This window comes from Dasypus novemcinctus, chromosome 2, assembly GCF_030445035.2.
Source record: "Dasypus novemcinctus isolate mDasNov1 chromosome 2, mDasNov1.1.hap2, whole genome shotgun sequence".
NCBI classification, from domain to species: Eukaryota; Metazoa; Chordata; class Mammalia; order Cingulata; family Dasypodidae; genus Dasypus; species Dasypus novemcinctus.
The window spans coordinates 71,185,485-71,211,839 of NC_080674.1; the positions used below are offsets into that span (position 1 = coordinate 71,185,485).

At 38.5% G+C, this 26,355-nt stretch overlaps 1 protein-coding gene and 1 non-coding gene across 10 annotated transcripts in view; one reads left to right on the forward strand and one right to left on the reverse strand.

Annotated features, from left to right (window-relative positions):
• Window positions 1-2,373: 2,373 nt before the first annotated feature.
• The window catches only part of CCDC125 (coiled-coil domain containing 125), a 38,998-nt gene continuing 15,016 nt past the window's right edge, over window positions 2,374-26,355 (reverse strand). For 4 of the 9 annotated variants that reach the window (XM_058309678.2, XM_004465598.5, XM_058309694.1 and 1 more), the window contains exons 7-12: window positions 20,012-20,094; window positions 17,151-17,269; window positions 14,714-14,821; window positions 13,321-13,495; window positions 4,086-4,216; window positions 2,374-3,294 (exon numbers count right to left, since the gene is read on the reverse strand). In XM_058309678.2, coding sequence (XP_058165661.1) covers window positions 2,986-3,294; window positions 4,086-4,216; window positions 13,321-13,495; window positions 14,714-14,821; window positions 17,151-17,269; window positions 20,012-20,094 — 925 coding nt within the window. In that variant the 3' untranslated portion in view covers window positions 2,374-2,985. Of the gene's footprint in view, window positions 3,295-4,085; window positions 4,217-13,320; window positions 13,496-14,713; window positions 14,822-17,146; window positions 17,270-20,011; window positions 20,095-26,355 lie in introns of all 9 variants that reach the window. The other 5 variants (XM_058309707.2, XM_058309718.1, XM_058309702.1 and 2 more) reach the window with 3 other exon arrangements.
• Window positions 15,778-15,853, forward strand: TRNAG-CCC (transfer RNA glycine (anticodon CCC)). Its single transcript has one exon. It is a non-coding gene; the product is annotated as a tRNA-Gly (tRNA).

Below are 26,355 nucleotides of genomic sequence, written 5' to 3' on the forward strand. Positions count from 1 at the left end.
GGTTCTTTTGAGGGATAAAGAGACCCACGGGTTCTATGGTCATGGCAGAAGGGGTTCACTGCCATGACAGATGGCCCTTCTTTGGAGCTGGTGTTTCTGCGTGATGGAAATGGACTCAGAGGGGATCTCTTTTCACAAGACTTGCATGCTACTTTATTGGAATTGTAGTTGGTGCTGAGTTTAAGATATATGTAGGGGATTTGAATCTCTGGACTGATAATATGACACCCAGGCCCAGAGCCTCAACAGACTTCAGCTCCTACACTTTGACTTATTGGACTTACTCCACTCAGCTAACATGGAGTTGAAGAAGGTCAACCACCACAACATGGAGCCTAGAGTGTCTACAACTAGAAGCGGGAAGAGTGCATCCAGTACCCATGTGGAATCTAAGCCCTCACTTGACATAGATGTGCAATGGACACAACCAATCCAATGTCCACAGAGGAAATGTGAAATGGGTGTGGGAATGGTAGCCATGGGGGCTGCTGGGTGTGGGGAACGGGAGGAAGAGATGAGATGTGGAGGCGTTTTCGGGACGTGGAGTTGTCCTGGATAGTGCTTCATGGACAATTACGGGACACTGTAGATCCCCCCAGGGCCCACTGGATGGAACGTGAGAGAGTCTGGGCTATGATGTGGACCATTGACTATGGGGTGCAGTGATGCTCAGAGATGAACTTACCAGGTGCAATGGATGTATCACGATGATGGGAGAGAGTGTTGCTGTGGGGGGAGTGGGGGGCGGGGGCGGTGGGGTTGAATGGGACCTCATATATATTTTTTAATGTAATTAAAAATAATAATAATAAATAAATATTAAAAAAAAATAAAAAAAATTAAAAAAAAATTATAAAGAATCCTTTGATGACCATCCTTGTGCATATTTTTTCCTATATCTTAAGATATATTTAAGGTAGAATTTCAAAAGAATTAGTGCAACATTTTTAATGTTAAAATTGAACTTTTTTGCTCAAGGTTGTGCTAACATGTACATTCATCACCATGGAAACTATGTTTTACCATATCATCTCTAGCACTTACATAATTTTTTGTGATCTTTGCTAATCTGATAACTCAATTTACCTTTCTTTGGTTTCTAATGTGATTGAATATTTTTTCTTGTTTGGTAACCAACTATAATCGCTCTTGTGAATATTTTAATAAGTTACATATATATATATATAATATACATATATATATACTTCTAAAGAACTCTTTTAGTTTTTGTAATTTGATTTTGTTACACATTTATTTTTGGTATTGTTAAATAATCCCAAATCCTTCCTTTGTTCATCTTTAACACAATTATAAATGGTTTATATTGTTATCTTATTACCCCAATGTTGTTCCATCTATTTAAGTAGTTTTTTTAAGATTTTTAAAAAATTTCTCTCCCCGCCACCCTCCCCCACAGTTGTCTGCTCTCTGTGTCCATTCGCTATGTGTTCCTCTGTGACTGCTTCTATCCTTACCAGTAGCACCGGGAATCTGCGTTTCTTTTTGCTGTGTCATCTTGTTGTGTCAGCTCTCTGTGTGTGCAGCGCCATTCTTGGGCAGGCTGCACTTTCTTTTGTACTCAGCGGCACTCCTTACGGGGTGCACTCCTTGCGCGTGGGGCTCCCCTATGCGGGGGACACCCCTGTGTGGCATCAGTACTGCGCATGGGCCAGCTCCACACGGGTCAAGGAGGCCCGGGGTTTGAACCGCAGACCTCCCATGTGGTAGGCAAACGCCCTATCTATTAGGCCAAGTCTGCTTCCCTAAGTAGTTTTTGTGTGTGTAGCCACATATCTTTTCTTTTAACTGGAGATCATAATTAGATAAAAGTTCTATTATCACTGCTGACAATTTAATGAATTTCCTTTGACATAATTGTAATGCTATTAATATAGCACTATTCCAAAAAATTATTAAAGATTATTACTATGTAACATTTATATAAAGAATAAGATTAGGGAAGCAGATGTGGCTCAAGCAACTGGGCTCCTGTCTACCATATGGGAGGCCCCTGGTTTGAATACTGCATCCTCCTGGTGGAGGCAAGCTGGCCCGCACTGCAGAGAGCTGGCAGCCCATGCCACAGAGAGCTGGTGCAGCAAGATAACGCAACAAAGGGAGACAACCAGACCAGAAGAACTCACAGCAAATGGACAAAGAGAGCAGACAGTGAGCACAAGCAGCAGGGGGATTGGGGGAGAATAAATTTTTAAAAAATTAAATGGCCAAAAATTCAACAACAGAATCAAGATGTTTATCAGAATGGTCTGACTGACAATTCTGTGCAGACCTGACTACAAAATGCCACCACTCTAACAAAAAGAAAGCCTGTGAATGAAACTAGCAATGACTCTGAATATATTTCTGCCAAAGTCCTGCCATCATAACTTTTTTTATTGAAGTTAACTTGAGGAAAGAATTTATAAACTTTACATGGCAAATGAAAAATCCTGAGAAAGGCAAATAAACAAGATAAATGTATTTCAAAAGTTAACATTCAGTCACTCCTAGACATTGTTACTTCTTAGAACAATAACTTACATTGTTATATTGTTTCTTTAGTTAATCTGAAATCCTTGTAGTCAATCTAAACAGTAAATAATTAACTTTTTGTTTTTCCTTCCAAATAATTTTTTTGTTGTCAAACATTGAAAAATTTATAAAATACATTACTGTAACTTAAAAAGTCAATACAGGGAGCAGATGTATCTTAAGTAGTTGAGTGCCTGCTTCCATGTTTGAGGTCCCAGGTTCAATTCCTGGTACCTCCTTATAAAAAAAGAGAAAATAAAAAGTTAACACAGAATGCTAATAAATTCCTATTAAAAATGTTCCCATAAGTTTGACTAAGCTGTTGCCTAAAATTTAAAAATACCTGGAAAACATATACCTTTTCTAGATGTAGTAATATTTACATAATCCTTTTTTTTTTAAAGTATATTGATATAAACAGCTCTCAGTTTTCTAATTTCAACTGGCTTGTCTTCAAAACATGATACCCGATGGCAAAGAACAGGATTTTTTCAGAGTTCTTATATAGTTTTGATCTGTTGCAGGGCAATGGATTGAACAAAAACAGCCCACAGAGTTAAAAATTTGGACATTTGAATATAGAGGATCACGTAAAACAGGGAATTCTGAAGTTTTATGGCAGGGGTTTTTGAGTGGGAAATTCTCTCCCATGGGAATTTTTTCTTTATTCTGTTTTGAAGCAGTGTCTTTGTCTTCCAGTGCCCGAGCAAGCATGTAACTAACTTTTCTTTGATGAGCCAAAGCTGCTTCTTTATCATTCAACTGCATGCAGAGAAATTAAAATTAGTCAATAAATCACAGAATATATGGCTTTATTAGGAGAAAGAAGCTTTATAGTATTTTATCAAAAAGCTTAATCCATAAAATATCAATCAACATGAATTAATTAGGTGGCCACTGATCCCCAAACATGCTGCATGTGATTAAGGATTTTTTTTTTAAAGAAAGAATAGTAGACAATGTTTCTTCTATTGGAAATGTTTAAGTCACTTGGGAAGAAAGTAAAAATATATGTGTGTGTGTGTGTGTGTGTGTATAATATTAACACATACTTACTCCTAAAAGAATGTTATTATTTATATGAAAGTGTTTATATATGTATATGCAAGTAACAAGTCTTCTAGGGATAAGTATGTTGATACATAACATGAATCTTAGTTTGGTCATATATGAAATGACGATAACAAGTCTGATTTCAGGATTGTGGTAATGATTAAAGGATATAATGTGTGAGGAAGTATGTTGAAAATTTTAAAAATGCCTGAATAAGTAGAAGGCCTTGTCACAGACTGTATATATAAGTATAGTCACAGCTGGCTGGAGTTAGTTATGGCAGGCCCCTCTTTTTGGGGCAGGCGGGCTTTAAACTTGGACAGGAAGACCGTGGATGTGAGAAGTGGGAAGAATATTCAGGGAGTTTTAGGAGATGAAGAACAGGAATTTGGAGGGTGGTACTCCTACTGGGAAAAAAGCAAGAAAGGCAAGTATAGAATGGAATAGGAAGCAAACAGGTTAGCTTAGCCACACCCTCTAACAAAAGCAAAGATACTAACCAGATCTATTAACATCTTAAAGACTTCTTGAGGATTATCCTGGTCTTCAGTCTTCTTAGAACTGTTCTCCGAAGGGAGCATATCCAACAGTTTCTGCCCTAAACTCTTCTTATTCCCATGTGATGGTGTACCTAAAATGGAACATTAAAATCCAGCTGAGATGTAAAAATACACAGCATAGTAGGAATAGCATAGACTTTAGAATCAGGACAGCAAACGTCAGCAAGAAGGCCACCGTGAGAAAAACTGAGCCCTGCCCTGCCTCGTCTGCACAGCTCCTGCTCAGCTCCAGCTGATGGCTGCCACAGAAAAATTTGGTCTGTGTTACCAGATCATCACAGTCTTCAAGAGAGCCAGAAATCTGGATTTTCATGTGAAATCTCCCAATTTTAAATGTCAGCCACTGATCCATATTACTTGAAAACATTATGCAGACCCAACAAAATATGTGCAGGCCACATGAGGCCTCTGAACCATGCCAAGTCTGCTTTACAGCCCGAAAGACCTGGCACCCTCATTTAGCCACTAAACAGCTGTTTGACCTTGAATGAGTTACTTAAACTCTCTATGTTTTATTTTCCTCACCTTTAAAATTAGATAATGTTCTCTACTCCCCAGGGTTAATGTGAAAACACCTAGCCAGGTACTGGCCTAACTCTCCACATCCTGAAATATGTATGCTGATGCTCTTCATTCATAGAAGGAACAATTTGTAGGAGAAGGTATAAAATGTGGAGATTCATACAAAGAAAATTGCAAGAATGCTTTTGGAATGCTCAGCAAATGTTCTCCATAAGGAAAACTGGGAGCAGAAAAGGGAAGGTCCTCTCTCAGTTCACCAAATCGTAACATACCACAGTGACTGTGGCTCAGAACACCCTAACCTCCCATGAGAAACTGTGGCAAAGCAGAAAACCCACACTATTTGACACACTCATCAACTTTGATGAACTCATGCATCTCTCTGATTCAGTCTTTGAAAAAAAAAATGTGCTCATAACCTACCTATCTTTCAGAACTTGTCAAATCAAGAAGAAAAGTTGAGAGGACTTCTGGAAAGATGACAGATCACAGAGACACTAGACTCTCTCCTCTCCTCTCTAGAAAAATACCTAGAGGACAAGCAGAAATGCCCTAGAAAAAAATGTTCTGGGGTTTAGGGCACCAGGGGAAGGCTGGATACCACCTAGAAGAGAGAGAGGCACAAGGGATAAAAATCTAGATGAAAAGACCCTAAGTAGAAGCTGCAGCTGCCAGTGCCCTTTCCTGACACTATGAGCAAACAATTTTGAATTCTCTAGCCTTGGGCTGGCAGCTACAAAGAGGGCCACAGGGATCCACCTCTCCAGGAAATGGGAGAGAGAGGGATGCAGCTTAAGGCCATTTCAGCTTTTGGTGTACAGACTTGGTCTGCTGTGTCCCACGAGCCCTTCCAGGCTGTGAGAGGCCACGCCATTGTTTGCCTTGGGAGGCAGCACAGATTAAAGAGATCCGACCCTCTCAGTCTGCCTCCCAACTGACTGAGACTGGTTGTTAAGGATGCAGAGGGGAATGGAATTATTTCCTACCAGAGAAAAGGGAAGGGGCTGCCATCAAAGGCTGGAGAATAGCCTCTGACAAAGTGTGAATCGCCAGGCTTTTGTCCTCCAGGAAGGATCCTTTGTCACATTGATCTGGTCGGTTGTGCAGGGAACATACTCTGACAAGACTTTGAACTGAGAGGGCTGCTAAATAAAGCCATCTGCTGGTGAACAAAGGGAGTGCATGGGAGGAAACAAAGTAAATAGGCACCACTTTCTCCAGCCTTTACAAACCCCCTCCCCAAGGCGCTTGGAAGCAGGGCTGCAATTCATTACTAGGACACTCTACAGAGCAATCCTAAAGACCTAAAACAGGTTAAACTAGGAATCAAAGAAGGGCAGTAACATGAGCATCAGAGTAAAATCACCATCATAATCAGATGCCTGGAGATCATCAAAAACTTACAAGTAATACTAAGAAAATGGAAAAAATGCCCAAGTTAATGAATATATCAAAGCCCCACATGAAGAATATGGGTCACAAGAAAATAGAAATGAGGTTAGAAAATGGAAAGCTGAAGGTTAACTTGTGCAGAATTGGTAAATAGGATCTGTGTGAATCTTTGGAAATGAATAGAAAATGTGAAGACCCAGTATAATGTTTATTAGCCATACTATTATGTGGGTGTAACAACAAGCTAGACCTAACAGACACACAGATCGTTGCATTCCAAATCAACAGGTTATACTTTCTTCTTAAGTGCTCATGGATCTTTCTCCAGGATACACCACATGTTAGGTCACAAGGCAAGACTCAATAAATATAAAAAGATTGAAATTATACAAAGCAACTTCTCAGATCATAATGGAACAAAGCTGGAAATCAATAATAGACAGGAAAGAGCAAATGTGTGGAGCTAAACAACACATTCTTAAATAATCAGTGGGTCAAAGAAGACATTGCAAGTGAAATCAGTAAATATACTGAGACAAATGAAAACAACGCAGCTTATATCAAAACTTATGGAATACAGTGCAGGATGCCTTCAGAGGGAAATTTATAGCCCTAAATGCCTATATTAAAACCTAAGAAAGAGCTAAAATCAAAGATCAACTAAACAACTGGAGAAACTAGAAAAAGAACAACCAATCTTCCCAAAGCAAGTAGAAAAAAATAAATAATGAAGATTAGAGCAGAAATAAATGAAATAGAGAACAAAAAAACAATAGAGAATATCAACAAAAACAAAAGGTGGTTCTTGGGAAGCAGATATGGCTCAAGCAGTTGGGCTAATGCTTCCTATATGGGAAGTCCTGAGTTTGGTTCCCAGTGCCACCTAAAGAAGACGAGTAGACAACGAGCAGACAGTGAGCAGACACAGTGAGCGGATGTGGCTCAAGAGGTTGGGTGCCTGCCTCTCACATGGGAGGTTCCAGGTTCAGTTCCCAGTGCCTCCTAAAGAAGACAAGCAGACAACGAGTAGACACAATGGGCAGACAATGAGGGGACATAGGGAGCAGATGAGCAGACACAACAAGCAGAAACAATGAGCAGACAAATGAGGGAACCATGGCAGGGGGGAAGCTGGTCTTTCAGAAGATCAATAAAATTGACAAACCCCTAGCTAGACTAATGAAGAAAAAAAGAGAAAAATGCAAATAAATATGATCAGAAAAGAAAGGGGGGAAGTTACTACTGACCCTACAGAAATAAAAAGGATCATAAGAGGATATTATGAGAAACTGTATGCCAATAAACTAGACAACCCAAATAAAATGGACAAATTTCTATCAATAATATCAACACGCAAAAATCAGTAATGTTTTGTACACTAGCATTGAACAATCTGAGGAGTAAATCAGGAAAAAAATTCCATTTGCAATAGTAACAAAAAGACTCCTAGATACCTAGGTATCAATTTAACCAAATAAGTATAGGACCTATATAAAGAAAACTACAAAAAATGCTAAAAGACATCAATGAAAACCTAAACAAATAGAAAGACATTCTATGTTCATTGATTGAAAGACTACATATCATGAAGATATCAATCCTAACCAAATCTGATTTATAGATTCAATGCAATACCAATCAAAATTCCAACAGACCGGGAAGTGGACTTGGTCCAGTGGTTAGTGCTTCCGTCTACCGCATGGGAGGTCTGCAGTTCAAACCCTCCTTGACCCATATGGAGCTGGCCCACGTGCAGTGCTGATGTGCGCAAGGAGTGCCCTGCCACGTAGGGGTGTACCCGCGTAGGGGAGCCCCACGCACAAGGAGTGTGCCCCATAAGGAGAGCCGCCCAGCGCGAAAGAAAGTTCAGCCTGCCCAGGAATGGTGCCACATACACGGAGAGCTGATGCAACAAGATGACGCAGCAAAAAGAAACACAGATTCCTGTGCCGCTGACAACAACAGAAGCAGACAAAGAACATGCAGCAAATAGACACAGAAAACAGACAACTGGGGCATGGTGGAGAAGGGGAGAGAAATAAATAAATAAATCTTAAGAAAAAAATTCCAACAGCCTACTTTACAGAAATAGAAAGGGAAATTTAAAGGGAAAGTGCACCTGAATAGCCAAAAGCATTCTAAAAATGATGAGAAACATGGGGAGACTTTTACTGCCTGACCTTGAAACATATTACAAAGCTACAGTGGTCAAAACAACAAGGTATTGGCAAAAAATAGACACATTGATCAGTGGAATAGAATTGAGAGTCCAGAAATGAACACTTACCTCGAGCGCCAACTGTTTTTTTTTTCCACAAACCTACCAAGTCCATGTTACTGGGATTAAACAGTCTCTTCAAGGGAAACTTGATATCCATAACAAAAGAATGAAAGAAGACCCCTATTTCACTCCCTATCCAAGAATCTACTCAAATGGATCAAAGACCTAAATATAAAAGCCAGGACCATAAAAATACTGTAAGAAAATGTAAGGAAACATCTTCAAGAATTTGTGGTATGTGGTGGTTTCTTGGATCTTACACCTAAAGCAGGAGCAACAAAAGGAAAAATAGATAAATGGGACCTCCTCAAAATTAAACACTTTTGCACCTCAAAGGACTTTATCAAAAGGTTGGAAAGGGGAATGGATGTGACTCAAGCCATTGAGTGCCCACCTCCCACATGGGAGGTCCAGGGTTCAGTTCACAGTGCATCTTGAAAAAACAAAAACAGACTACAAGCAAAACAGATGAAAACACCAACTCAGGGAAGCTGATGTGGCTCTGGTTGAGAACCTGCTTCCCACATACAAGGTCCTGGGTACAATCCCTGGCCCCTGGTACCTAAAAAAAAAGGGTGGAAAGGCAGCCAACTCAATGGCAGAAAATACTTGGAAATCACATCTCTGATAGGGAGTTAATATCCATTATATATAAAGGGATGCTACAACTCAATAATATAAAAAGACAAATGACCCAATTAAAAAATGGGCAAAAGACTTGAATAGACATTTGCACAAAGAAGAAATACAAATGGCAAAAAAAAAAAAAAAAAAAAAAAAACATGAAAAAATGTTCAACTTCACTAGTGATTAGGGAAAAGCAAATCAAAGCTAACATGAGATATCATTTCACACCTATTAGAATGGCCACAATTAAAAAGACAGAAAACAACAAGTGGTGGAGAGTTACAAATGTTTATTCACTGTTGGTGGGAACGTAGAATGACACAGCCACTGTGAAGGACAGTTTGGCAGTTCCTGAAGAATTTTAATATAGATTTGCCATGTGACCCATCAGTACCACTACTGTGTATATGTCCAGAAAAACTGAAAGCAGACACATGAACAGATATCTGCACATCAATGCTCACAGTGGCACTATTCATGACTGCCAAAAGATGGCAACAACCCAGGTGTCCATCAACCAACGAATGGATAAACAAACTGCGCTATATATACATGATGGAATATTATGCACCTATAAGAAAAACTGAAGTTGTGAAGTATATGATGACATAGATGAACCTGGAGGACATTATGTTGAACAAAGCAAACTAGACAGAAAAAGACAAATACCGTATGATTATGCTATTATGAACTAAATATTAATAACTAGAATATAGGTCAACATATAATAGAATGAGATCAGAGAATGGAAGGGTCAGGTTAAACGTGTGCAGAACTGGTAAAAGGTTGTTAATCTTTGGAAATGAATAGAAAAGGTGAAAGCACATGATAGTGTTTATAACTAGCAGTGCACTTGTATGGGTATGACTAGTTGAAAGGGAAAGTCTAAGGTCATATATATTACTATAAGGAAAGCTAAAAAATATAACATGGGACTCTAAAGCATAGTAAAACCTCATGTGAGGGAAGTAGATTTGGACCAACGGGTAGGGCGTCCACCTACCACATGCGAGGTCCAAGGTTCAAACCCAGGGCCTCCTGACCCGTGTGATGAGCTGGCCCACGAGGGGTGCTGATGCACGCAAGGAGTGCCATGCCACACAAGGGTGTCCCCCGCGTAGGGGAACCCCATGAGCAAGGAGTGTGCCCCATAAGGAGAGCTGGCCAGCACGAAAAAAGCGCAGCCTGCCCAGGAATGGCGCCGTACACACGGAGAGCTGACACAGCAAGGTGACACAACAAAAAGAGGCACAGATTCCGGGTGCCACTGACAAGAATACAAGCAGACACAGAAGAACACATAGAGAATGGACATAGAGAGCAGACAATGGGGGGGGGGGGGGTTAGGGGGTAAGGGGAGAGAAATAAATAAAAAATAAATCTTTAAAAAAAAAACCTTGTGAAATATAAATATGGGTAATTTGCATATATAAGATTGCTTTTCTTTGAAACTGAACAAATGTAAGTTAATGTTATAAGATAATATCAGGCAAAAAAAATTATGCTAAGTGAAAGGAACCAGATACAAAGTACTACATATTGTATGATTCCATTTACATAAACTGTAAATATAAACCGATTTGTAAAAATGGAATTAGATTAGTGATTTTGTAGGGCTGGGGAAGGAAGGATAGAGGCATTGAGAGGTGACTGCTAAGGGGTGTGAAGTTTTTCTTTTTGGAGTAATAAAATTGTTCTAAAATTTTTTGTGGTGATGAATGCACAACATTGTGATTATACTAAAATCCATTGATTAGATGAGTGGGTGTAGCTCAGTAGTTTGAGTGCCTGCTTCCCATGTACAAGTTCCCAGGTTCAATCTCCAGTACAAACTTTAAAAAAAAGGCATTGATTATACACTTACAACAGATCATATGATATATGAATATATCTCAATAAATCTGCTTAATAAATAAATAAATAATTGTGAAAAATAGCCAGAAATAGCAGCTATGTACAGTAGGGGAAACAAAGAGACATTGAGAGGTGAAGAATTTTCTTGTCTATTTTATGTTTATTATCATTATTATTATTGAAATAATGAAAATGCTCTTAATAATGATTGAAGTGATAAATGCACAACTATGTGATTATACCAAATGCCATTGATTATACACTTTGAATGAAGTGTATGCTTTATTTATATATATCAATAAAATTGATTTGGTTTTTAAAAAAGCCACTGATTAAATACTTTAATTGTATGGAATGTGACTATATCCCATTAAAACTGCCTTAATAAAAAGAACAATAAAAAAGAAACCTTTTAAAACTCTAATCCCAGCAATAATTTAAAAAATTTTTTAAGTTGATATTATAAGGGTTAACCACAAGTAACATTGAAAATACCTGAAAATCACAAGTAATTCATACTGTACCTGCTCAAATTAATGAAATATATTAATAAAATGAATCAAAGTCTTGTCACTGAGAAACTCAGAAAGAGCTACTGAAATTTGTATGAAAAAAAAAGCTTTACAGAGATGTACTGATTATTTTACAGACAACTTCCAATCTGTCTTCAATGATTGGGCGCTAAACCCCCCAGAATCCTATTTTCTACAGAAAAATTCCTGAAGTTTGTCAAAAGCTGAGAAAGGAAGGAATTCAAGGATATAAAATGAGCACTCACTAAAGTTCTGAAATGAATGCAAATCTACCTCTTAAGAAAAAAACCAGCTTTGTCTACATAGCACTATCCTTACGACTTATTTCTATGCAGAGTTGCGGGCCTTCCATGCAGGTGACAGAACGTGACTGGCTTTCACAGACGCTTTAACCCTGGCCTTCCCCTCATGTTCCTCTCTTTCCTGTCACTCCACATGCCACCCCACCCCCATCAAAACAAAACTAAACAAGCTAATAAAATATGGTTTCCGAAGGTGTCTGCCTTTGATTAACTACACAGGACACTAGGTCTGCTCTCAGAGTATCCCTTCAAAAATATTGCAATCCAGTCACTATCAAGGGCCTAGCTCTAAAGATAAACATGAGGAAGGTCACCTACATATATGTATGTTTTCCCTAATTGTCCCAGATAATCTCAGTGCTTTCAAACAACTCCTAAAAGGAATTTATTAATACATGGATCATGTTAGCTATTTCCCCAGCAAATTTACCTACCCCAAGTTTGAATTTAAGCTTATAACTTCAGCTTTTGTCAAAGGATTATTACCAAAAAAAGAACCCGGCTGTATAAAATTGATTTTATATTACAAATTGCTAAGGACTTAGCCATTATATTCGCTCAATGGTTTCCATGAGTCTCATGTCAGAAAGTACTTTTAGAATTTAAGCTCAGGACAAGTGTGGGATTGCCTCTTGAGCAAGAGGTGTGGGACATATGGCTTCCCTTTCTCACTTCCACCTGATGAACACTGTAAACAAATAGCTTTTATAACCTGCTTTTAGCTACTTTGATATCCTGATTACTACTTGTATTTTATTATCCCTGAAAGTCCTTTTCTACCTTTCCAGGAAAGAGATAGGGTAAAATTTAGTTAATAAAGCTAAAATTCATGATAGATGGCCCATGATAGATGGCTATTACTAATATTTACGATTTGAAAATACATATTTCAAGCCAGATAGGTCTGTTATTAAAGGCTTCATTTTTAATATTATAAGATGCTTATTAGTCCTGAAGTTCATCTGAATATAAGCTATACTGGAATTAGGATTATAGCTTTGACATATAAAAAAATATTTAGAAATAGTCATCTCAGAATTTTAATTCTGAAACATTTAAACTTATAAATTTCACTCTAATCCTTCTTGATTAATAACTGGCTTCAAACTGATTTAATTGGCATCTTTTAATTGAAACTATGAATTCTACTGAATATTGATAAATGAAAAATTGATATAAACTGTTTACAGAAACAAAAATTTCTAAAGCATAAAGAATTTCTAAAGAATACACTGTTTATATTGGAAGATATACTTCAACTATAATTTTATTCTCTTGTGCCATTTTTATATATTTTGTTTACATTAATACAGTAATACTCAAAAATGGCCTTGAATTTTTGATAGGCTAAACTCAAAACTTATACTTCGTTTTCTCCCCCACTAAACATGATCTTTAAATGAGACAGAAGTGTACTGAAAAAGAGATTCCCTTGTAATTTCTGGTTTTATTGATCCTGGTAGCTCATCTGTATGAGTAGGATTCCAGTGACCTTTTTTCCATAGTTATTACATTTTTTTTAACAAATCACAACAGTACGTGAAATTTTAATTATATTCTCATACATTGCATTAACCCTCACCAACTTAAATCAATATAGTTTTGATTATAATGAAAAACAACTAACATTACACCTGATTATTGCCATTGTAAATCATAGTTACCATCCTCTTTCAGATGCTTCCAATTTATCCATTTTGTTGCTTTTTTACACATTTTATCCATTTGTGTCAATCTTAGTGCCTGGTCATTTTTCCTCATTAATTGTTGCTCAAATGCAATTCTGAACGCATCTGCCATTATGTAAGCTTCTTCTTTACTCTTCTGCAAAAGTTCCAACTGTTTTTGAAAGAATGTTTAGGAAATATAAGGGGCAAAACCTCAGAACAATTCTTGCCTAAATGCTGAGTTAGATTTGCAAATACAGTCTCCAGGCTTCTGGTCTCTCTCAGGGCCTAGCACAGGTCTATTGCCTGAATTTGATCTTTTCATCTACTCAGACTAATTAGTATTTTGCTAGTTCTTTCTGGCAGAAGCAGCCACTCAGAAATGCAGCACCAGCAATTTCCTTTGCGGTGCCTGCCAACTCCCTGCTAATCCAACTCTTGGATTTCTCTACCCTAGACCTGCCCTGTGGAAATCCCAGGAGGAAGTGCCCAAAGAGAAGGAAGGGAGGATATTGAAGGCTACATTTCAATTTGCCTTCAGCCACTCCAACTATACCACCTTGCAAATACCTCCCACAGCTAACCCTGACACTGAACTACGTAATTTTCTGCTTATCACCAGACATTTTTTCTTAATGAATTTTTAATGAATTGCTTAGCTGTTAGCTTTCATACATACTCTGAAAACTTACAATTCCATACCTTTGATAAAGTAAAACATTTTAGAATGATAGTCTGTTTTTTGTACTGTTTTTTGTAATTCAAACCTAATTATAATGACAACCACCATTTGCTTAAATGTCTGTCAGATACATGGCACTGTGATTAACGTTCTATATATTTTCTCTATTTTCACAACCCTCTAAAGTCGTCCTTATCCTCTATTTAACATATGCAAAAACTGAGACTAATCCTGTCCAAAGCCACACAGCTAGTAAAATGATGGAGCTGAGATTCAAACCTAGGTCTGTCTGATAAAAATATTTCTTCCATTACACTTTGCTGCTTTCCTAATAAACTCTACATTTATCTTCCCATTAATTAGTATTGCCAATCCTAGTGATCTGAAGAGGTATAACTACATGTTTTCCTCAATCACATAGTGCTTTTAGTTCCATGTATGGTTGTGAGAAATAGGAATTGAGGAAATATTAACTACAAATTTGGTAAACAACTTTACATAGCTTCAATATTATACCAAGTATTATCTGGATTTTAGAATCATGTAAACAAAATCCAATTTATAAGTTCATGCTATCATATAAACTAAGCATAAAGTCCATAGCCAAGGACCACTAAAATGAAGTTTATGTATTGCAGATATTTCCATTTATTCTACTACTAACACCAAAACAAAAACAAGGCTTTTGCTGTTTTGATAATACAATACCTCTTGTTTGAGCTGAAGGAGCCGTTTCCGAGTAGATGCTGCCATTTTGGCACAGGAACAGGGGGTCCCTCCAGGACCATGACAAAGGCAGGCTCCAAGGACCGCGAGCTTTAAACCCAAAGGCATTGCTCGCGTCACTAAATGTCACACTGCTTTAGTTGCCCACAAACCCAAGGGCACTCACACCCCCCCACAGACGCTACTATTCAAGCATGTGGCCTAAGAAAACAGGAAAGGAAAAGAAAAAAAAGAAGAGTGAAAGCTAGGGCCAGGATTTCAGGATCTCGTGAAAATTAATCACGTAAGAGGAAAGAATATTACTTGTAACAAAAATATAAAGGAATTCTACCTTCCTTCGTTTCACTCTTAAAACCTTTAAGCCTGCCATCAATCTCCTATAATTACGAGCCCTTGGTAGAAACTTGGCCCAATGAAGTAGTTAACACTGACATCCACCGTGAGGCTCTCCTGTGACCGGGCTTTTCCCTGATGCCCAGCACTCCTGCCAGATCCCTCTAGGGAAAGTTGCATTCTCAGAAATGAGGAGCTAATTTTTAAAAAAATTTAAATTAGAAGAATATATACTCCATAATCACATTATGTATTCTTAAGTATTTGTCAGCTGATCCACTGTTCTGGAATTACCTGTGGCCCTCATCGCTCAAAACCTGACTATGGTTCACAATGAAGAAAACAGTCCATAGTCCACACAGGTCCCTCCTGGTTGACCACTGTAACTAGAAGAAAAGTAAGAATTTTACTTTTTTTTTTTTTTAATTCATTTTGGCAACTAACCACAAGTTACTTTCCCAACATATTCCAATCACTACTGATTCAATAGGGGCAGTCGTTTTTTAAAGTTTCATGTGGAACTTAATATAAAATTGTCTCAGCTTCCAGTTGCTGTAAATTTCATGTAAGTAGGATGATTTAGTTCAAAGTCCATTTCAGAAAAGTCTTTCTCACATTAAAAATAATTGTCGGGGGGGTATATGGGGACCTCAGATTTTTTTAATGTAACATTAAAAAAATAAAGACAAAAAAAAAGAGATAATTGTGGGGGGGGGGGTGGATGTAGCTCAGTGGTTGAGCACCTGCTTCCCATGTATGAGGTCCTGGGTTCAATCCCCAGTACCTCCTAAAAAAAAAAAAAAAGATAATTGTGAGGCACATAGCTTTTTGCTGACTTGGGTGTACAAATGAATATGTTGGAAACACATATTTCCCCTTTTTACTTTCCCATTCCTCATAACTGCCCCTTGCCAAAGTTATCAAAAGCAACTAACAGTAGGGAAGAATCAGTATAAAAATGCGGGCTTCTGCAAGGCACACTGCATCCTAATTCTACCTCCTTACTTTAGTGCTACTTCAGCAACTGGCACAGGGTGCTTGTTTCTGCTTGACCTAAGGTAAAGGGTAGCCCTATAGCCTACTCAAGTTTATGGTAAAGCAACCTTTTTCTGAACTTGCTCTTCAGATGAGTTTCTTTTGTTTTTCCTTCTTGCTATTCACATGAATACCATGGCAGCAGCACATAGTGATTAAAAACATAGACTCTAAACCCAGCCCACCTGGGTGCAAATCGCAGCTCCACCAATGACTAGCTGTGAGACTCTGGGCAAGTTACTTAACTATGCCTTGTCACCTCATTTGTAAAATAAGGATTATAATAAACACCTCACAGGTCAGTTGTGAGGACTAAATGTGTTATATGTAAAGCACTCAGAATAAAGTCTGGTGGCACTTAGGACTATGTAACTGTTTGCTATTATTATTATTATTATTAATTGCTCTTTTGGAAGTTCTATTCAGTGAATGAGTGCTGCCCACTCTCACTTCTCTGTCAGCATCTTACTTCCAGGGTCCCAACGACCTTTTTCCCTTATTAGCCAAATTTCCACATTGTAAAGCATTGAACATCTCAGCAAGCAGTCAGCAATGCATCAGTAGATCTTGGTTCTGAATCTGGCTCAATCGTAGATTGACCATGTCACCTTGGGAAAGTTATTTAACCTGACTGAGCCCAAGTTTCCTCCTCTCTAAAATAGGGATAATTACACCTGCTTAGCAGCCCACATAAGATTATTACGAAGATCATATAGAATAGTGTGTAGTACTCTGAAACTGTAGGTTCCTACCCAGGTGTGAGACACTACTAGCATAGCTTTCGCGAGAACTGTAAAAAGAATAAATGGGGCAGTAAGTAACCAGCACATTCCCTAGTGTCTACGAATGTGCATGCATGGAGGGCATAGTACCAGCAAGGCTGGAAGGACTGACCTGCGCGTGATCCTTGGGCCTCTCTTACTGTGCCTCAAGTTACTAAGAATGTGCTGCTACCCTAGCACATGTATGAAAAGAAAAATGAGAAGAAAGAAAAGGAAGGTAGAAAATTTAAAATTTCCCCACTATTCAACTTTCATACACACTTACCTACCTCAAGACCTGAAATCTCTGTAAAGCAGCTACTTTTACTGTGGCACATGTTTTCCTGAGCCATCTTCTGCTGTTTGATATCAAGCATTGCAAGGGCCTCCAAATACTGTTGGTTCAAAACTAGGTAGGACATATAAAAAAAGAGTTATTGGGAAACAGATGAGACTCCCACCTACCACATGGGAGGTCCTAAGTTCAGTTCCCAGTGCCTCCTGGAGAAGACGAGCAAGACAGCAAGCTGGTGCAATGGGCAGGTGCAGCAAGCTGACACAACAAGGAGACACAAAGAGGAAAGACAATGAGAGACATACCACAGCAGGGAGCTGAAGTGGCTCAAGCCATTGAGTGCCTCTCTCCCACATGGGAGGGTCCAGGTCCAGTTCCCGGTAACTCCTAAAGTGAAGACACAGAGAGCACACACACAGCGAATGGACGCAGAGAGCAGACAGCAGGTGCAAATAATGATTGCAGGGGGGAACGAATAAAAAAAACTTAAAAAAAAAGTTATGAGGTCTAATGCCACTCTCACCTAATCTAGTTACACCGACATATACTCATTTCTTCCAAGCAATATATACTTAACAGGCATTACCCACAAGAAATAGTTCCACGGAGAGCAGCTGTGGCTCAATCAGTTGGGCTCCCGTCTACCATATGGGAGGCCCTGGGCTTGTGTCCCAGGGTCTCCTTGTGAAGGCAGGCTCGCCTGCACGCTGCAGAGAGGTGACAGCCCAGGCGCCACGGAGAGTTGATGCAGCAAAATGATGGAACAAAGGGAGACAAGCAGACACAGAAAAACATGCAGCGAATAGGCACAGAGAAGAGATAGCAAAACAAGCCAATGGGGGGGGCAATAAATAAATAAATCTTTTTTTAAAAAAAGAAATGATTCCATCTAGAAATGTGATAGAAAAGTGGGTAGCAAGTGAGATAATACATACTAATACTAGATAAGAAATTATTTTTAATATGGAAGCCTCTTAACTTTGCAGCCTTAGTTTGATCCTTGTTTGCTAAGTAGAATTTTCAAGAAGGAGATGGGAATATGTAAAGGGAAATTAAGCAGAGGCTTTGCAGATAGTGTAACACCTGAATGATGAGATCTCACATATCCTATTAATGTGAATCATACCAGCTATCCAAACTCAATCAAACTTTTTTCTATTAGCTAAGTGTTTTATGTTCACAAGAGTCCCTCAAACAGTAAACTTATTAATAGTGTAGTAATGGAAGAAAACACGTAACATTGTTATAAAGACAGAGATTACCTATCTTTATAGGTTCAGAGGGGTGGGGGAGGGAATAATAGATGGAACACAGGGCATTTAAACCACAATGTAAGCTATGGACCTTCGTTATAGCAATGCTTCAATACTTATTCATCAATTGTAACAATTGTGTGTACAACAATGTGTGTACCATACATTTGTTAAGATGTTATTAATTGGGGCAGATGTGGGAGGGGGAAGGTGTGGAGGAGGAGGGATGTATACAGTATTCCTTATACTTTTGATGTAACTTTTCTGTAAGCTAAAACCTCTTTAAAAATAGTTGTGATAGGCTAATGTGTCAGTCAACTCAGCCAGGTCATGGTGCCCAATTGTTTGGTCAAGTAAGCAATGGGCTAAATGCAATACAAGTACATTTCACGGACTTTAATCATCAGTAAGTTGACTGCACTGATGGCTGGTTACATCCACAATCAACTAAGGGGATTACCGTCAGCAATGAGTGAAGTCTCTCCCAATCAGTGAAGGTCTTGAAAGGGAAGTGATTTCAGCATTCAGGGAGAAAATCCCCATCTCTACTTCAGATAGCTAGTGTCTCCTGGGAACTCAACAAGGACCTTCATCAGAACCCCTGGTTTGCTGCCTGTCCACGGAATTTAAACTTGTGCATTCCATGGTTGCGTGAGACAATTTTATAAATACTCATACTTTTTACAGATATTTCCTGTCGATTCTGTTTCCCTAGAGAACCTTGACTAATATAATAGTTTATTATACTAAAAAAAAATAGCAGCTACTATGATTTAAGAAAGAAAAAAAAAAGGAGTCCCTCAAAACCAAACATTTAGAAGAAGAGGTGTCCCTCTGTCTCCTGGAAAGAGAAAACAGTAGCTTTCCCCCTTTTCTAACACATTAAAATGGTAGGGAGGAGGAAGGCGATTGTGGTTATGAGCAGCTTCTGTCCTGAGCAAAGGCTTTGGAATTAATTTAACACAGGGAGAGTCTTCATCTGCTCAAATTACTGGTTTTGAGATGCACCATCTGTGTGTGCAGATCTCACCTGGGGGCATTTACACAATGCAGTTACTACACTACATAAAGTGGCTCTGTATCCCATGACCTGATTTATATCTTATTTCGTCCCTTCTAGCTACCACTTTTACGTTTTAAAAAATGTATGTTTTGACCAAACGCATTAATATTCTCCCATCAACTTTAGTCATAAAATGACTCATTATATAAAGGACATAAATATATATATATGGAAAAAGTTCTTAATAAGTCAAACAGAACACTGAAAAATTAAGAATATTTGTATTGGTGAAAGAATCACAGAAGACACTTCTATTTAATAACAGAATATGATCTCAAATAATTGCATAATTATATACTTTTCCTATTAGTATTCCAATAAAATATATACCTACTTAGGATCTTCCACAACCAGGTGCTATACCATTTTGTTCAACACTGAGTATCAAAACTAAATGATACATTTCTTCTCTCTTTTATCTTGAAAATATATTACTTCAAAATTCTAGCACTTTGTGTCTTTTGATATGTCTGTTCTTAATACAGGACACTATGTAAAGCTGATTTTTAAAGAATCATCAAAATCCTTCTCTCTACTTACTTGCATTTTCAGACTTCAGCATTTTAATTTCTTCTGTTTTCAGTTTCAGAGTTTCTTTGAGGACTGCATTTTCACAGTTTAGTCTGGAATAAAAGTTCCCTTCAAATATTTACAACGCTAATACATCCTAGGTGAATTAAATTATTTTTATTTCCATAATCATAACACAAAAATATAAATTTTTCCTATTTCGAACAGTCTAGAAATTATATGTTACAAAAAATAATTTAAATCCTTCTTTTTTTTTGGTGAGAAATAATTTGGTGAGAAATAATCACAACTGGAAATATCTCTAAGGCATCTACTTTACATACTTGCTCTCTTTAATAAAGTTTTAATTCAACTTAACCATCTGAACACCAATTATATGCTTAGGACACCTTCAAAAATTTGCATAAAAAGATACAAAAGGAGCTTTATCTATTAAATAAAATTAGAATTACTTCCAAGATTTCCTAAATTGTCCAGCATCAGAGGCTTAATTTTTTTTCCTTTGTAATTAAAAACAGTAGGCAGATTTTCTGTTAAACTTAAAAAAAAATTCTATGAAATATTTTGTAATGATACTTGTAGGGAATGTTTTATGTTCTCCTCGGGGTTGGCTTCAGATCATTAAAACAATAGTCATGAGGGAAATGGATATGGCTCAACTGATAGAGCATCTGCCTACCATATAGGAGGTCGAGTTCAAACCCAGGGCCTCCTGGACCATGTGGTGGGATGGCCCACATGCAGTGCTGCCATGCGCAAGGAGTGCCATGCCACGCAGGGGTGTCCCCTGTGTAGGGGAGCCCGAAGCGCAAGAAGTGCGCCCCGCAAGGAGAGCTGCCCCTGCGCGAAACAAGCGCAGCCCGCCCAGGAGTGGTGCTGCACACACAGGGAGCTGATGCAGCAAGATGACGCAACAAAAAGAGACACCGATTCCTGTTGCCACCGAGAATGCAAGTGGACACAGAAGAACAGACATCGAATGGAAACAAGAGAGCAGACAGGGTGCGGGGGGAGGGAAGAGAAATAAATAATAAAATAAATCTTAAAAAAAACACAAAAAACAATAGTCATGAAGTTAAAGGTAATCAAGTAAAAGTGAAATGTAAATCTAAAGCATTTATTTTCCACAGATTACTTAACATACTAATAAAAGGTGAACTGGGTTTTTCCAGCAAGATCTACAACGCTTGAGGAAAAAACCAGCTTTGTCAGCACAACCTCCTCCTGAGACTTTAGGCCTGCGATTCTCAAATGGAATTCTGTGTAACTAAGGTTCTGAGGAAATCCTTAACACATTCTCAAATGTTTTATTAGTATAAAATATAATATAGTATTGGTATGTTTTTATAAACTAATTTTAAAAAACAGCCTGTTCAGTCAAACGCGTTAACTTTGCTGCCTGGTTAACTACCTTGGTGCAGACCTCATAATAGAGAGCTTTTGCCAACTCTGCTTAACTGAGGAGTATCCTGAAAGGTAACCTGTTTACTACAAATGAATATGTACGTGTGAAGCTGAATTTTCTGGATTCTGTGCAGCCAAAACAAAATACAAGAAAACAAAAGAGGTCAACAATGCTAAAATACGACTTCCCACCTATCAAATTGGCAAATTTTTAAAAATATGACCACATATTCTGTTAGTAAGGCTGTGGAGAAATAGCCATTTCATCTCATGCATTTCTGGTGGGAATGGAAATAGGTATAACCCTCACAGGGAGGAATTAAGCAATATCTAATAAATTTTCATGTGTGTTTACCTTTTGACTCAGCAATTCCACTTTGAAGAGCTGACCCTGAAAATACATCTTCAACAATACAAAAATATATAGGTCAAGGTTATTTATTGCAGCACTGTTTTTAACTGCAAAATATTGAAAACAATCTAAGTACTTAAAGGTAGGAAAGTGGTTGAGTAAGCAATGGTACAGCTACACAATGAAGTAAAAACGCTGCAAGAAAGAATTGAGGACGTGCACTATGAACCAACATGGTGTGATTTCCAGAATAAATTGTTAAGTGGGAAAAAGAAAGTGCAAAAAAGTAGTGTTGTGTAAGAAAGAAGGGGAAATTAGAAAACATACATTTATCTGCCTATTTGTACAAATAGAAAGACAGGAAAGATAAATCAGAAAATAATGAGATTGGTTAGCCACACATGGTGAGGAAAAGAAAGGTGAGGGAGAGGAGCACAGTTGCAATAGAGGGCATGGGAGAATGACAATTCCCTGAGTATACTTTTCTTAGTAGTTCTGAGTTTTGTAACCATGCTAATGTTTTACAAACTAAAAAATAAAATATGACAAGAATGGGGAAAAAAGCCCAAAATAGAATTCAAGTTGGAATAAATGAACTTAATAAATGAATAAAATAGCTATACTAAAAAGAAAAAAGAAAAGGGAGCAGATGTGGCTCAAGCAGTAGGCTGCCCAACTCCCACGTTAGGTCTCGGGTTTGGTTTCTGGTGCCTCCTAAAGAAAAAAACAAAAAACAAACAGACAACGAACAGACAATGAGCAAACGATGAGCAAACAGACGAGGGAACCAAGAAGAAAAAAAAAAATTTTAACTAAAAGAAAAAAGAAAACACTAACCAAGTAACTTTTGAACACAGTCTTTAAACTGATATAGAACTTCAGTTAGCAGGTTTGAGTAGGTTTAATTTATTTTATTTTTTAGTAGGTTTGACTTTACAATGTTATGTATGAGCAATTCTAAAACTACTTTCTGCATATTCTACAACAGAACAAATAAATAAACATACTGGGTAATGGGAATCTGATTTCACACTGTCAGAATTACAAATATGGAAAGGGGGAAGGCTAGAGTAAATGCTGTGGTGGTAGCCTGGAATTGGAGGTATGGCTGTGAACTCAGGGTTTTTAACACATATACATAGAGACAGAATGGACATAGACGTAGGTATGTGTATGTATGTGTCAGTGTGGGTATGTGTGTGTGTGTGCGTTTGTGGGGGGGGGGGTTCAGCTCTGTCCTCTGAGACAGCCTTCCAGCAATGCTTCCCCAATAGCAATGAGCACACCTAGAACCCATATCTTTGTTTCTAAATACCATTCCCCACTAAAAGAACCAAACAGGCCTAATATTATAGGCATACTGGCCTGGAAAATGTTGTACCAGAGAGAAAGGAATGCCCAAAGAATAATTAATGGGGATTTGTCAAAAAGACGCAGGACCTCTGTGGAAGACAGTTTGGCAGTTCCTCAGGCAGCTAAATATAGAACTGGGAGCAGATATGGCCCAAGCAGTTGAGCGCCCACATCCCACATGATTCAGTTCCCTATGCCTCCTGAAAAGTCAAAAACAAACAAGCAAAACAAATGATAAAACCAACTCAGGGAAGCCAATGTGTCTCAGTGGTTGAGCACCAGCTTCTCATATGTGAGGTCCCACATTTAAACCCTGGGCTCCAAGACCTCAAAAAACAAAACAAAACAAAACAACAACAACAACAACTATATATATATATATATAAAACTGCCATATGATCCAGCAATCCCTCTACTAGGAATATACCCAAAAGAACTGAAAACAGTGATACAAACAGACATCTGCACACCAATGTTCATAGCGGTGTTATTCACAAATGCCAAAAGACGGAAACAACCCAAGTGTCCATCAACTGATGAATGGATAAACACAATGTGGTATATACATACAATGGAATACTATGCTCCTGTAAGAAGAAATGAAATTGGGACACATATGATAACATGGATGACACTTGAAGACACGAAGATGAGTGAAATAAGCTAGACACAAAAGGACAAATATTTTATGGTCTCACTAATATGAACTAAATACAAAGAATAAAAACATGTAGTTAAAACCTAGAGTACAGGCGGTGGACTTGGCCCAGTGGTTAGGGCGTCCGCCTACCACATGGGAGGTCCGCGGTTCAAACCCCGGTCCTCCTTGACCCGTGTGGAGCTGGCCCAGGCGCAGTGCTGATGGGCACTCCTTGCATGCGCGCAAGGAGTGCCCTGCCATGCAGGGGTGTCCCCGTGTAGGGGAGCCCCACGCGCAAGGAGTGAGCCCCGTAAGGAGAGCCACCCAGCGCAAAAAAGAAAGTGCAGCCTGCCTAATAATGGTGCCACCCACAGGGAGAGACGACACAAGATGACATAGCAAAAAGAAACACAAATTCCCGTGCGGCTGACAAAGCAGAAGCGGACAAAGACGACGCAGCAAATAGACTCAGCGAACAGACAACTGGGGTGGGGAAGGGGAGAGAAATAAATAAATAAAATAAATCTTAATAAATAAATAAATAAATAAACAAACCTGGAGTACAGGTTAACAGGAGATAGGATGAGGGCTGAGAAGGGGTACCGATGCCTCATGTTTGTAGAATTTTCAATTACCTTAACTGTAAAACTGTGGAAATGGATGCAGTTGATGGTAACACATTACAGTAAGTATAACTAACATAGCTGGTTTATAAATGGGATTGTGGCTGAAAGGGGTAGGCAGGTGAAAGAAAGCTAGAGAATAATCTAGTGACCAAATAACACAGTGAACATGGAGGTGGATAAGATACGTGGTTAACAGTACAAATACAAGCATTTCTTCTATGAACTAGAACAAATGTACATCACTATTACAACATGGTAAGAATACAGAGATGCATGGCAAAAATACAACTAATGTAATTTACGGACTATAGTCAACAGCAATATTGTAATATTCTTGCATCAATGTCAATAATGTTAAAAATAGGGGGTATGGAAAAAATATACCAAATGTATGCTAGAGACCATAGGTAGTGGTAATAGTCTGATAACGTTCTCTCATACTATGTACAAAAAAACCATGACAATGTAATATGTTGGTGGAGGCGTGTTGTATGTGAAGTCTGTTGTGCATGTCTGTTTTGTAAACTCACAACTTCTCTAACAAAAAAAAAAAAATTTAAAAAAGACACAGGAGGGAAGGGGATGTGGCTCAAGGATTGGCTTCCAACTACCACGTGGGAGGTCCCGGGTTCAGTTCCCAGTGCCTCCTAAAGAGAAGATAAGCACACAGCAAATGGACAGCGAGAGCAGACAGTGACTGCAAACAATGAGGAGGGGGGGCAGGGATAAATAAAATAAATCTTAAAAAAAAAAGACACAGAAGCCACCTTAAGTGGGAAATGTTCCCCTACCCCCTCCCCTACCCAGCTGTTTTTGCTGTATGTGTCCATTCATTGTATGATCTTCTGTATCTATCTCTCTTTTTGTCTTCTCTTCTAGTCTTTCTCCTCTAGGATTGACTGGGATTTAATCCTGGGGACGTCTGATGAGAGAGGTTCCCTGTCAACTGCATCATTTCAGTTCCTGGTCTCTGCTGCACTTCACCTTGACTCTCCCCTTTTGTCTCTCTTTTGTTGTGTCATTATCTTGCTGCATGACTCACTTGTGCTGACACTGGCTCACCACGCAGGCACTAGTGGGCAGAAGGCTTGCCATGCAGGCACTTGTGCGGGCACTTGGCTCACCGTGTGGGCGCCCACATGGGCACTCGGCTTGCTGTGCGGGCACTCGGCTCACCACATGGGCACTTGGCTCACTGCATGGGCACTTGGCTCACCACGCAGGCACTTGGCTTGCCACCATGCAGACATGCCTTCTTTTCTTTTTTTTTCACCAGGAGGCCCCAGGGATTGAACCTGGCAGGCAGAGGCCTTATCACTTGAGCCACATCTACTTCCCATTAAGTGGGAAATTTTGAGCATCAAAAGAAATAATGGCAGTAATAGCTTTTAATCCATTGAATAAAACAAAAAGCTTTAAGTCCATATAGAGATAAAGAAATAAAGGCGAGAAAAGGAACAGTTCTTTCTTATGGTGAGATGTCAATTAATAAATGTAGAAGAAATAATTGTGTTTTAAAAAACAAATCACCATTTGGCAACCATCATAGTAATAATTCCTTCAAAGTAGAATAATCAATGGCTATAAAAATTAGTGGGTGAAGATTTGTTGAGTAACTATATATATATATAATCTCAAAGAATCACCCCACAAAATACTTACTGATTACAATGGGACAAATAGTAACTTTACAGTGGAGAAATGTGGCAGACACCCCCATTTAACTGAGTGATCAAGATTAACATCCCAGTTACTAAACAAATCAACATCACGTGCCTCCGAATATAATGCACTGAGAAAACTGTATTGCTTTGGTCACATTCCTATCAAAAATACATCACCGGGCGGATGTGGCCTAAGCAGTTGAACGCCTGTGTGGGTTCAGTTCCATTGCCTCCAAAAGAAAAAACATACAAGCAGACAACGAGCAAAAAAACAACAACATGCAAACAACGAGTGAAAAAAAAAAACAGCGAGC